General features: G+C 45.3%; 1 protein-coding gene across 2 annotated transcripts in view; it reads left to right on the top strand.

Annotated features, from left to right (window-relative positions):
- The window catches only part of LOC126019134 (zinc finger protein 64-like), a 33163-nt gene extending 19567 nt beyond the window's left edge, over positions 1-13596 (top strand). For both annotated transcript variants that reach the window (XM_049781328.1, XM_049781327.1), the window contains exons 4-6: positions 969-1031; positions 3091-3342; positions 11958-13596. In XM_049781328.1, the coding sequence (XP_049637285.1) occupies positions 969-1031; positions 3091-3342; positions 11958-13240 (1598 nt within the window). In that variant the 3' untranslated portion in view covers positions 13241-13596. The remainder of the gene's footprint in view (positions 1-968; positions 1032-3090; positions 3343-11957) is intronic.
- Positions 13597-13899: the final 303 nt, after the last annotated feature.

The following is a 13899-nucleotide window of genomic DNA, read 5'->3' as shown; positions in this document are numbered from 1 at the left end:
TTAAAAGGACTTTGCTCGGGATATAGGTCCACAGTTAAGCATTTATCTTATACATGTAAAACCCTAGGATCAATACATAATATTTGTAGAAAGACACAATACCTACAGTAGTTACTCAGGACTTATTCCTAGGTCTGTGCTCAGAAATCACCCCCTGGAGGGTCTTGGGGGACTCTATAGGGTGTCTGGGATCGAACCGAGATCAACTGTGTGTAAAGCAAACTTCATGCCCACTACGATCTCTCTGACCTTATATATATAAGGCATTTTTCTCAGAGTAGATTTCCTAATTGCCAGTTGCTGACGTAACATTCCTTTATCCCTATCTCTGTGTTTTCGGGAAACAAGGCATTTCTTTTGCACAAACAGTACAGTGATCAAAGTCAACATTCATGCACTCTGCCACCAAATCTCCTTTCCTTGGGGGTTAGCTTAAGGAAACCATTTCTCCTGTGTCAAAAGCAGAAAATCCTATCCATAATATGTATTCTTTTTCACTGTCTTTGCTTCCTTTCATCCTAAGTTTCTCCCCTTTATGAGCTGCATGTCTTTAAAAAGCACATACAGGGGCCGGGCGGTGGCGCTAAAGGTAAGGTGCCTGCCTTGCCTGCGCTAGCCTTGGACGGACCGCGGTTCGATCCCCTGGTGTCCCATATGGTCCCCCAAGCCAGGAGCAACTTCTGAGCACATAGCCAGGAGTAACCCCTGAGCGTTACCGGGTGTGGCCCAAAAACCAAAAAAAAAAAAAAAAAAAAAAAACACATACAATTTTGTTGCAAATACGCCTCTGGATTTGTCAGCATCTTTCTTTCCTAAGACGTGATTTACTGTACCGGTTGGGCAGGAAACAAACACCATTTTTGTCCATCTTGGTGCTGATGTCAGTTGGCCTGAGCTGTGAAGTTAGGACAAGCTCACCTCTCACCCTGGACTTACCTTCCTAATCCATCTGTCTTTGTGTTCCCAAGGTTGCCAGTTTAAGACTGCCTATGGCATGAAGGACATGGAGCGCCACCTGAAGATTCACACGGGTGAGTCACATCTCCTTGTTTGACTGCTGGAGCTGAGCCACAACCTCCAAGTGCCACTGGACTTGGATAGATGTCACATAAATGCCAAAGAAGAGTAAGAAATCTCCACCCTTGATTTTGGCAGAAAAAATTTTTTTTTTTTGTGGTTTTTGGGTCACACCTGGCACTGCTCAGGGGTTATTCCTGGCTCCGTGCTCAGAAATTGCTCCTGGCAGGCACGGGGGACCATATGGGACGCTGGGATTTGAACCGATGACCTTCTGCATGAAAGGCAAACGCCTTACCTCCATGCTATCTCTCCAGCCCCAAGCAGAAAATTGTTAAAAGCAGTAAAAAATGTTGAAAGCAATGTGGAAAGGGATGAGAGCAGACTTCACTGGTGGAAATGGAAGCTCCTATAGTCAGTTTGAAAGTTAGTCTAGCAAAATTGAGAAAAATAAAAGTGAGGAGCTGGATCTGTAGCACAGCATGGCGGGCATTTGCCTTGCACATGGTCAACATGAGTCGATCCCCCAGCATCCCATATGGTCCACCAAGCCTATCAGGGGTGACTCCTGAGTGCATAGTCAGTGAGCACTGCTGGCAGTAGTCCCAAAATTTAAAAAAAAAAAAAAGTGTGTGTGTAAGTGAGAATGTATGTGAGAATGTGTAAAAATATATGAGAGTGTGATTGTGTGAGTCTGAGTTTTAGTATGTGTATCAGAATGTATGTGAGTATGTGTGAGAGAAAGAGTGAGAGAGAGAATTATAGCTGATGATCTGAAACAATAATTGAAATGATTGGAGTCCATGAGAAACTAACTGTATGGCATATGGTGAGGAAGCCAGACAGTGCCAGGGCCAGAGGGTTTCATGACTCACTCACAGGCCAGTGACTTTCCCAGAACAAATATTTCTTATGACGTCAGTCAAGAAGCTACATCACAGAGTCACGCACATGTCAGTCCCCACACATCCAGCTATATGTATGCTGGAGACTGACATAGAAAATGGATTAACATGTAAAATGAGCAGTTGTGGCAAATAGACTTGCATGTCAGTGAGCACAGACTAAACCTGAGAAACAAAAATCCCAACACCCTACCTTACCCAGCTCAGCCCCAAACTGTGATTCCTGCCCCCTGCCTACCCAGTGGGATGCAGAGGAGCTAGGCAAGAGCTCTTGGTGAAATGAATGGAGAGAAGGATGGTGGATCCCTAGATCCTGGAGGATGAGCACAGTGCTCTGAGTCCTCTTACCCTTTCAGTTCTCCCTAGCTGGAATTGCAGCTGGTAAGAAAAGGGAGAGTTACAGTAAGCAAAAGCCAGGCCACTTCCCTTCTCTGCTTTGCACTTAGCACACGGAGGCTGCTGTTTAGCTGAAAGGCAACCCTCTGGTGGGGTCCTTGGCTCTGGTAAAATAATCTGGTCCCCAGCTGCAGACTGTCTCTTATGTAAAGGAGCAAGGGAAAAACAGCCCCCAGACAGAAGAGCAACAAGCCGTCTCACTTGGCTCTCGGTCAGCGTTTATTTCTGTTTCCTGATATTTGTCATCAACAAACAAGTCTTCCTTAGAGGGAAAATGTGAAGAAGAAAAAAAAAAAAACCCACAAGCTACCAAGCAACAGCTCTGTTTCTCCATCCAGCAATACTCTCTATCCAGCTGTTCTAGATTTAAAAACACAAAAAATCTTAAGTCTGGAGCCATAGTACAGAGATAAGACATTTATCTTGCTCATGGCCAATCAGGGTCTGATCCCTGGCACTACATAGGGTCACCCCAAGCCTCACCAGGAATGATCCCCAAGCACTGAGCCAGGAGTAGCCCCTGAGCAACTCCCAGTGGGATCCCCCCAAAAAACTAGCAACGACCAAAAAATTTCTTTCAGGTTGAGAGCAATAGTACAGCAGGTAACATACTTGTCTTGCACATAGTTTACTTGAACAAACAAACAAATTTATTCCAGTGCATATATATCCTGGAGAAGGGGGGTCTCCCTTATAGATCTGGAGCAGAGAGACTTTATTTCTGGTTGAATCTTGTCCTTTAAAGACTTTGTGTATGTATGTATGTTTGAAGGAGACAAGCCCCACAAGTGTGAAATCTGCGGCAAGTGCTTCAGCCGGAAGGACAAGCTGAAGACACACACGCGCTGCCACACGGGCCTGAAGCCATACAAGTGCAAGGAGTGCGCGTATGCAGCCGCCGACAGCAGTAGCCTCAACAAGCATCTGCGCATCCACTCAGATGAGCGGCCCTTCAAATGCCAGCTCTGCCCCTATGCCAGCCGCAACTCCAGCCAGCTCACCGTGCATCTGCGCTCGCACACAGGTAAGCCCTGGCCTGGGGGCACCAAGGGCTATGGGAGTGGTGTTCCTTCATATCGAGCTGCCCAGGTGTGGCCTAGAGGGAACACAAGGGGCCAGCACCCAGTATATTAACTTAATACACACAGTCACACAGAGTTGTATAATGATATCACTTACTTAGTAATATTTAGGGACTCAAGTATGTGATGAGAAAGTATCAAGGGACTGGAGCAAATAGTATAGCAGGAAGGGCACTGGCCTTGCACGTGGTTGACCCTGGATTTTATCTCCAGCATGCTATATGGTCCCCCAAGCTCTTCCAGGTCTGATCCTTGAGCACAGAACCAGGAGTAAGACTTGAACAAGCCAGGGCTCAAAAACAAAAATAAAAGGCAAGTATATAAAAGGCAATGAAATAGGTACAGACTTGTTAGGAAGTTCTGTGTCATGTATGGCTGGGCAGATCTATCTTTTTATACTCTGATCAGTTTTTTGTTTTATTTGCTTTGGGACCACAACCGGCTGTGCTCAGGGCTTACTCTTGGCTCTGCATTCAGGAATCACTCCTGGTGGTTTGGGAGAGACCATATGAGCTGCATGCAAGGCAAGCACCCTCCATGCTATACTCAGGCCCCTATGCTGATCATTTTGCATGGCACAGCCTAATCTCGTGGGTTTTCCACTGAGCCTGTATATCAGGTCACAGTTTCTGCAATGATGCTAAGTAACCATCGCCACCAAGTCTCCATGGCATTTGCTAATGAGCATTTCCTGCTCATTTACCTCAATTAGCAGAGGTCACTGGACTCAGCTGGTCATGGCTGGGCCAAGGGAAACACTGAGTATCCACAGGCCTTGATTGGCTCTGCATCTCCTTTCTTCAACTACTTCTGGGCACCCCTACACCACCGTAGCCTGTCCCCACGCTGGTCCCTCCTTTCACTGTACATAGGTACAAGCAAACTAACCCTTCTGGATAGGTCCGTTCAATCATTTCCAATTGCGTTGGGTCAGCAAACATCCCATTGGCGAATGCAGGTCACGTGGCCAAGCCCGAGGGGGAAAAGCACAGAATTACTTGGCAAAATCAGAGAGAGGAGGAGTAGTAAGTAAATCATTATAGGGCCCCGGAGAGAAAGCACAGCGGCGTTTGCCTTGCAAGCAGCCGATCCAGGTCCAAAGGTGGTTGGTTCGAATCCCGGTGTCCCATATGGTCCCCCGTGCCTGCCAGGAGCTATTTCTGAGCAGACAGCCAGGAGTAACCCCTGAGCACCGCCGGGTGTGGCCCAAAAACAAACAAACAAACAAAAAGTAAGTCATTCTAATCCCACTATTTAAAGAGGGAAGAAAGAAAGGTGCACTGGGCATTCTCTGACCCATGGGATTCTTTCCTGGGTCCTCTAGCTCTGAAGCCAGTGGGTATTTCTAGATTAGACTATGAGTAGCTTCACTCTGTTCATAAAAATTCTTCCCATCACCCTCCTTACTTAGCCTCTGCTGAAAAGCACTGGACAAAGTACCTTTGAGAGATGCTTGGACCTGCTCCATCGGCTGAAGGCTGGGAGCTTTTCAACTCCCAGCATTTAGACTAGTGATATTTTTGCTGGTAGAAATAGCTTAAAAGCTTTGGGGCCGGAGAGATAGCACAGCGGTAAGGCGTTTGCCTTGTAAGCAGCCGACCCAGGACCAACGGTTCGAATCCAGGCATCCCATATGGTCCCCCGTGCCTGCAAGGAGCGATTTCTGAACAGAGAACCAGGTGTAACCCCTGGGCGCCACCAGGTGTGACCCAAAAACAAAACAAACAAACAAAAGCATTGTATGATATTTTTGTACCTCTGTATCTATGTACCCAAACCCATATGTGAGTCTTCGGGAAACTTTCTTCTAATCCCAGTTTTAGGCACAGAATATCTGTGGATTGAAACCCCCATGAATCCTGGTCCAACTACGTGAAACTGGTTGCTTTCCACTTTATTTTTCTGAAGATTTTAAGGTGGAGTTTTCTAAGCACACCTGTCATTTCTCTTTCCTGTTCTTTCTGAGATTTGACTCTGGCAATATGATCTTGGTTCCCAGGTTTTTGTCTTTCTTCAAAAACATTTTACTAGCTGGAGATAAGTCTATCTCCAATCTAGCACATCTTTGATTTTTTTTTAATATTCTATATCAATTTTGTTTTAAATATATACCCCCTTTTATTTGTGTTTCTTGCAGTTTTGGAATACCTTCTATGTTACCTCTAAGATATTTTCACTGTTCTGCCTGTACATTTTTTCTTTAATCAAGTCCATACATTTGTTTGGTGCATTTTCTATCTCCTAAGTGAGTGCAGGTGACGGCTTTACTAAAGATGTGCCACTAAATCATAGAGATTGTCATGTTTCTGGTCTGCCTGCTACCAATCCCAAATCAAAGTTAACACCTTGATTTTGGGCATCTCTGTTTCAATTTCTATAGTCAAAGTTATGCAGCATAACAAAAAATGCCATAAAACCAGGTCAGAGAGAGTACAGTAGGTAGGGCACTTGCCTTGCATACAGCCAACCAAGGTTTTGCAACCCTGGCATTGCACAAAGTCCTTCATCTCCACCAGAAGTGATACTGGAGTAAAGAGCCAGTAATAATCTCTGAGCATTACTGGGTATACTATCAAAGCAATGTGAAATTGGGGCTGGAGTGATAGCATAGAGTAAGGTAAGGCCTTGCACATAACCAACCTAATTTCAATCTCTGGCATCCTGTATTGTCTCTGAGCACTGCCAGGAGTAATTCCTAAACTCAGAGCCAGGAACAACTCCTGAGCATCACTGAGTATGGTTCAAAGACATAAACAAACAAACAAAACAAACTAGGGGACTGGAGAGATAGTACAGTGGACAGCAAGCATTTTAATTGCATTCAGCCAACCTGGTTCAATATCCAGCACATTTCTCCCAACCCCACCAGGAGTGATCGATCCCTAAGAGTTATTCCTTAAGCTCAGGAGTAAACCCTGAGCATCAGCAAGTGTGCCTCAAAAACAAAACAAAAGCAAAACAAAGAAACAAAATAGGAGGCTATAGAGATAACACAACTAATTGGGTTCTTGCCTTATATACAACCAACCTAGGTTCAATTCCCAGCATCACATATGGTCCTTTGAGCCCCACCAGGGTAGAGAGTAAGGTGGGAATAAGGTCTGAGCATCATCGAGTATCCTCCCTCCCCTAAAAAAAAAAAAAAAAAAAAAAAAAAAACCAAAACTGCCATAAACCCTTGATGGATACATTAAACCTTTTCATTGATAGCGATCAGCCAGGTGAAGTCAGGTGGCTCTACTCTTTTTTTCTTTTCTTTTTTTTTCTTTTTTTTTTTTTTTTTTTTGGTGGCTCTGTTCTTACCGGAGACTTCTTACAGCATAGGTACTGGCAGACTAGTGCTGCTCTGGCTTCATCTGGAATCATCCAGCTCTGCTCTTCCCATGTATCTTCCTCCTCCTGGGACCAGTGGGCCAGGCCAGGCTTGTTCTTCTCTGGAGACAGATGAGAGAAGAAAACGACCCCCAGTGCACCAGTGCATGTCAAGTCCTTACTTGTATCACTTCTCCTTAACATCCCTAACATCCCAGGGGCCCTCCTGATGACGGGACTGAGCCTGTTGTTGGGGGTTCAAGGCAGGTCATTTTGCCCTTGTCAGGAAAGCAAGCGTAATTGCCTACATAGCAGACACCATGGCTCCGGGGAACGATGGGTGTCGAGAGATTTGGGGACATTTCTGTCAGCTGCTACTGCAAGCAAAGACTGGCATGTAGAAACCCAGCTGGTTTTCTTCAAAACTCTCAGGCAGCCTCAGTCAGGGGAGCTGACACAGTCATTGGCGCAGTGTTTCAAAATCACTCTGACACAAGGAAAAACCTGCACCTCGAAACTGGCCTAAAAAAGGCCTATTTTCTCACCATTCAAATGCATGCCATTCATGCATTATATCCTCACACTGTTCCTTCTTTTATCAATCTGTGGCAGTTGTCGGTTTTGCTAATGAATGAGAATTGGCTGCCGCATGTCTCCTGCTGTTGGGAGACACAGTTTCTCATTATCTGTGGCTTCACAATCACCCAAACTCAAGAGTTCCAGGAGCGGAAATGTGCTCCTTTCAGCTCCACCATGGACATTGAGTCCCACTCTGGAAAGTGGTAATAGGAAGGACCCATCTGGCATGAACTTCAGGAACTTCCCATGCCCTGCAACATGCCTAAATAGAATAGGAATTGAGAACTTATAACATGCCTAGTTAAAGAAAAATGATAACGTGGGACTAAAATCCTTTACTTTCATCTCCAAAAATGGTCTTTGGATCTGCAGCTGTGAAATCTGGTTCTCTTTGAGTATGTGTATAGTCTGCGGAGAGATAAGGGACTCACCTTTTTGTTTTGTTTTGTTTTATTTTGTTCTGTTTTTTGGGTCACACTTGGCAGCACTCAGGGGTTACTCCTGGCTCTATGCTCAGAAATCGCTCCTGGTAGGCTCAGGGGACCATATGGGATGCTGGGATTCGAACTGCCATCCTTCTGCATGCAAGGCAAATACCTTGCACTTGCTCAGGAGTAATCCCTGAGCGCTGCCGGGTGTGACACAAAAACCAAAAAAGAGAAAAAAAAGAAACAGTGGTAGTTTCAGGGCCTGCACCATCCCATATGGTTCCCTGAGCACTGCAGGAATATTTCCTGAGCACAGAGCTTGGAATAACCTCTGTGCATCTCCAGGTGTGGCCCAAAAGGAAAGAAAAAAACAAAGCTATGGTAGTTTCTAAGACTGTTGCTAGGATGTTCTTTAAGGCTTTCCTAAAACATAGGAAGTCCTAGTACACATAATAACTTTCAAAAAAACTGATTCATTTTCCATCGATTTTAGTTTTCTTTATACATTTAAATGTAATTCTAAGGAAGTATACATGAATTTCATGAAACTATTCAAAAAGCTAAAAGGCATTTTTTTAAAAGGTTAAAAGAGGGACTAGAGACATAGTAGAGTGGGCAAGTCACTTACATTGCACATGGCTTACCCAACCCTGATCCCCAGCACCCCACTGGGTCCCTCATGATCGATCCATGAGTGCAGAACCTGGAGTAAACTCTGATCACAGCTGGGTGTGGCCAGTAGTGGCCAAATAGTATTTTAAGCTTTGGAGACCATAGAATGTAATTTTTGCTCACTTCACCTTTATCGTTGTATCCATTCATTATGTCTATTATTTGTATTTCTGCATTTAGCAAAACATTTATAAACTTACTTTTCTAATATTATACCAGGTGAGTGCCTTGGCAAGTACTAACACTTTATAATTTTTGGTTCAATTGCTATTGAGAAATAATGCCCCTATCAGTTAGGAGTAATTTTTTACTATAATTAAGAATACTCCTAGCCTAAGGAAAAATTTTGAATTGGTCAATCCCAGTGTTATTTTTAAGATCAGTAAACTAAGAGTCAACATCCACCGGGATTATAGCATGTTCTCATGCTGTAGGCATCTTGCATCTCAGCAATTCTCCTGGGTCATAGTCTTTGCACGAGAGGAAAAAGGGTAACATGAGCGGCCGAATGTGAAATATGAAATAAATGAAACCACACAGAGTATGTGGGGTCAACACGTTTCTGGCAGGAGTGTGACAAGTTTAATTTTTTGAGCAGGGGAATTTATAGGGGTAAAATTAGCCACAGGTGAAGAATAATTGTAATCACAAAGCCTAGTACAACAATAACAATACCTAAGCTATGGGTGTGACTGTAAAAATTCTAAGTTACAAGAGAGAAGGTCACAACTCAAGGTAACTCCTTGCAAGCTTACTTTAAATGCAAAAATCAGGATTAGGAGGAAGTAGGAAATATCTAGAAACTTGATTTTTCTAGGCTGGACTCTATTGTTTTAGAGGTTAAGTAAATGGAGGAACCAAATCCCCAAGAATGAGCTTCCCTATTTTTAAAGGAGGGTCAATAGTCAAGATCTGCATTCTGATTACGCCCTTGATTACCAGAAACTGCAGTTGCAAAGAGAAAAATTGTCTTTGCTTTTAGGGCTGACTATATCCAGAAAAAGGGGTTCTCAAATAAACTTTGGTGCTGGAATTTCTGAGCCAAATTATTTGATAGAGGCTATTATTTTGCCTGATATATACAAAGGAGAGATAGTCAAATACTGGCTGAAAATGTAATGCCAGGCGTCTCTTTGGAAATTCCTCAACCATCTACGCAGGGGAAAAAGGTGTCCACAGCAGGCCTTTTGAGGAACCTCATGGGGGTTAAATTAGTTCTACCCACCAGGAAAATCTGAGGATACATCTGGTGGGCTGAGCCCTCCTAAAAGCTTAGGTATGCCCTGGCATTCTCACAGTTACAACAGGGCTGCAGCAGCTAGTGGCATCGCATATGCATTCAGTTCTAGTAGAATGGAGCAGAAGCAACCATCAACAGCACATAAACAAATGGGAATGTCTGTACTTCAAGAGTATCTTATTAATAAAATCAGAAGATAGACCAGGTTCTACCTGTGTTCCAGAGTTTAGCCTATATCTTGCCAGTATTTAGTCACCCAAAGTATTGTGTAAATTTGGGATTCTCAGCTTTCTAGAAACATATTAAATTGTCCCCTGCTGTCTTTAATTACTTTATCAAACAGCTTGTTGTAATGTTGGATAGAGACTTGTTGCTAGAAAGTCATTCTTTTGAGTTTGTGGCCTAAAATGTCAAATACTAGTCTTATGTGCATATTCTATGTATATATCTGAGCCTGGCTTGGGTAAATAAATTGGGTTCCATCATTCTAGGTCTAGGTCCATTTGCTCATATGCACAATAGTGCTGAGAACAGTGTTAATTATAGTAACTCCTTGAACCGGAGAGATAGTATAGTGGGTAAGGTTCTTGCCTTGCACACATCTAACCTAGGTTTCATCCCTGGCACCTCATTTGGTCTTTCAAGCCCTGCCAGGAGCAATTCCTGAGCACAGAGCCAGGAATCAGCCCTGACCACTGTCAGGTATAGCCTAAAAACCAAAATAGTAATAATAATAACAATAATAGGGACCCAGAGTGATAGTACAACAGATAGTGGCATTTGCCTTGCTTGCAGCCAATCCAGATTCAATCCCTGGCAACCCATATGGTTCCCCAAGCACTGCCAGGAGTGATTCTGTGTGCAGAGCTAGGAGTAATCCCTGATAATTACCAGGTGTGGTCCAAAAAATTATTATTATTAACATATATCAATAATAATACCCCTGGACCAGAGAGAGAGCTCAGGGTCCCCATGCAGGAGACCCAGGTTCCATCCTCAGCACTACATGGTCCCCCAAACACTGACAAGAAACCCTCACTCATTCAGTTGTGAGTAACCTCCAATCACCACCTGATCTGACCCCAAACAAACAACCTAGTACACGGAATGCAGAAAACCACCACTCTGGTGTCAGCCAAGCGCCTGCTGATCCTGGATGGCATGTTTTCTGGCACTACTTGACCTGCTTCATTCACCTTGATGGCCGGCATGTACCGCTGGTGGCTCACACTTGGATGTGGCTTCATTAATACAAAGTGCAGCCCTGGCATCAACACGTCAATCCTTGTTGAGACGGGGAGGCTCAGTAGTCTGCTTGAACTCTCAGTGCCTTAAATAACTTGGACTTGACTTTCCTTAAGGACATTCACTTGGAGTAGCGTGTCTGTCCAGATATTTTTGCAAGCTCACTTGCCCTGCTCATCTTTCAGAAAATCCGAATTTGGTTGTGTTTTTTTGTTGTTCTTCTTGTTGTTGTTTTCTTTTTTTTTTTTTTTTTGATCAAGCAGCTGGATTTTGTAACTTCACAAATAAAGAACACAGCTGGCTGGCATGGTGGGATAAGTAGATTGTACACAACAAACACGTCTTGGTTAATCAGAATCTGCGTAAGTTATAAGCTGGGCAGCCCGTTATTTAAAAAATAAAAAGAATATTCTGATGAGTGAATAGCCTGGAACAAATGGACTTAATAAAGTGTCCCTGAATCCGTGGCAACATGGCATCCAATCGAAACCGATGGATTGTACAAATGTGTCTCATCGTGCACCGCTAACTAGCAAAGTGGGTGTGTGCACTCCATGAGCTGGGGAGAGGATTGTGGCAAAGAATATACAATCTTTGTTTTATTTGGTTTTGCTTTTTTTTTTTTTTTTTTTTTTTTTTTTTTTGTGGTTTTGGATCACACCTGGCAGTGCTCAGGGGAAACTCCTGGCTCCATGCTCAGAAATTGCTCCTGGCAGACACGGGGGACCATATGGGAAGCCAGATTCGAACTGATGACCTTCTGCATGAAAGGCAAACACCTTACCTCCATGCTATCTCTCCGGCCCCAATTTTTGTTTTATTTGGGACAATTCAGTAGCTCTTCCCTCTTCTGGCTTTCCTTCTGAGATATCTAATGAGGTTGGTGGGTTAGGTTTGCAGAAAGAAGAGAAGTCCTTGCCCCCTACCCCCTTATTTTTCCTCCCAGGGGCCTCTAGGAGTCATTAAAACGCTCTTACCAGCCCGCCTTGATATTAGCAGGTTTTTTTCTGGTGTGGCTTCGGGGGGAAAAAATCCCTGTAGTTGTTGCCTGTTCTTATGGAAACTCACCTTGTGTTGACAGGGGACGCCCCCTTCCAATGCTGGCTCTGTAGCGCCAAGTTCAAAATCAGCTCGGATTTGAAAAGGCACATGCGCGTGCACTCGGGGGAGAAGCCTTTCAAGTGCGACTTCTGCAATGTCCGCTGCACCATGAAGGGGAACCTCAAGTCCCACATCCGCATCAAGCACAGCGGGAATAACTTCAAATGTCCGCACTGCGACTTCCTGGGTGACAGCAAGGCCACCCTGCGCAAACACAGCCGCACGCACCAGGCCGAGCATCCCGAGAAATGCTCCGAGTGCAGTTACTCCTGCTCCAGCAAAGCAGCGCTGCGCGTCCACGAGCGCATCCATGGCACGGAGCGCCCGTTCAAGTGCAATTACTGCAGCTTCGACACCAAGCAGCCCAGCAACCTGAGCAAGCACGTGAAGAAGTTCCACGGAGACATGGTCAAGGCTGACACCTTGGATAGGAAGGACACGGGCCGCCAGAGTAGCCGGCAGCTGGCCAAGCTGGATGCCAAGAAGACCTTCCACTGTGACATCTGCGAGGCGTCCTTCATGCGGGAGGACTCGCTCCGCAGTCACAAGAGGCAGCACAGCGAGTACCAAGAGGGTAAGAACTCCGAGGTCACCGTCTTGCAATTCCAGATCGACCCCAGCAAGCAGCCCCCTGCGCCCCTGGCTGTCGGTAACCTCCAAGTACCCCTGCAGCCCAGCCAACTGCCCTCTTTCAGCGAGGGGAGGGTCAAAATCATCGTGGGCCATCAGGTGTCCCAGGCCAACACCATCGTCCAGGCGGCGGCCACCGCAGTGAACATTGTCCCCCCAGCCTTGGTGACCCCCAGCCCCGACGAGCTCCCCGGGAATGGCCGGCTACAGATCCTGCGCCAAGTGAACCTGATCGCCCCACAGCCGGCCCCCGGGTGTCCAAGCGAGCCGGGCACCGTGGCACAGCCGGCCGTGCTGCTGACCACTCATGAGCAGACGGACGGGGCCGCACTGCACCCCACACTCATCCCCACCAACCCTGGAGGCCCCCAGGGAGACTCGAACAACCAGACTTTCATCACCAGCTCGGGCATTTCTTGCACGGACTTCGAAGGCCTTAATGCTCTCATTCAAGAGGGGGCAGCAGAAGTGACGGTGGTGAGCGATGGGGGCCATAACATCACCGTGGCTACCACGGCCCCCCCAATATTTTCCTCCTCGTCCCAGCAAGAGTCACCCAAGCAGACTTACTCTATCATTCAGGGAGCGGCACACCCAACGCTGCTCTGCCCTGCGGATTCCATACCTGATTAGATCTGTGACAGAACAGAGGGTCCCCTCCCTCTCCTCTCCCCCCTAAAAAAAAGTCCTAATTAGAAAGGGGTTTTGCTCTAGGTGTTTTTCAGGCTTGTTTGTTGGAAGCTGTCCCTCCCCATCCCTATAATAAATTGTAATTTTATACTATTTAACCATCCTTTTTTTTTTTAACACTGTCATGATGTTGAGACCACCTCGGAAGCCGCCCACCGTGTATAATGCAGTAAAATCTTCAACGGCATCAAGATGATGCTGATGGTGGGTTGGAATTACAGGCATTAAGTAGTGAAGGCGTTTGTTTGTTTCCAGCTCGATTTCCCAACTCTAATAAAGGGTTTTTCCGACTCATTAAATGTGTGTAGGAGATGGTACTTTCCAGCCACTCTGAAATTCCCATTCTGAAATGGGGCCTGTGGACAGGTGTTGACATTCTAGAACATGGCTATAGACTTGCAGGCATTTTTCCACGGAATGTTCCCTGGGTAATTCACCCTATCCTAAATGGTTTTTGGTTATTAGCAGACAAAGAGCGGTTTCCTAATAAAATCGAGACATGATTCAAATATGCTGAATGTTAATGATTTTTGAGGATCCTGGTATAATGGGGCATTTATGCATAATTAAAGAGAATTTGGAATAAATATAAAGCATCTTCC

Source organism: Suncus etruscus, chromosome 9 (assembly GCF_024139225.1).
Source record: "Suncus etruscus isolate mSunEtr1 chromosome 9, mSunEtr1.pri.cur, whole genome shotgun sequence".
Classification (NCBI taxonomy): Eukaryota; Metazoa; Chordata; class Mammalia; order Eulipotyphla; family Soricidae; genus Suncus; species Suncus etruscus.
The sequence above is the reverse complement of the archived record's forward strand: the minus strand, read 5'-3'. Positions and strand labels throughout refer to the sequence as shown.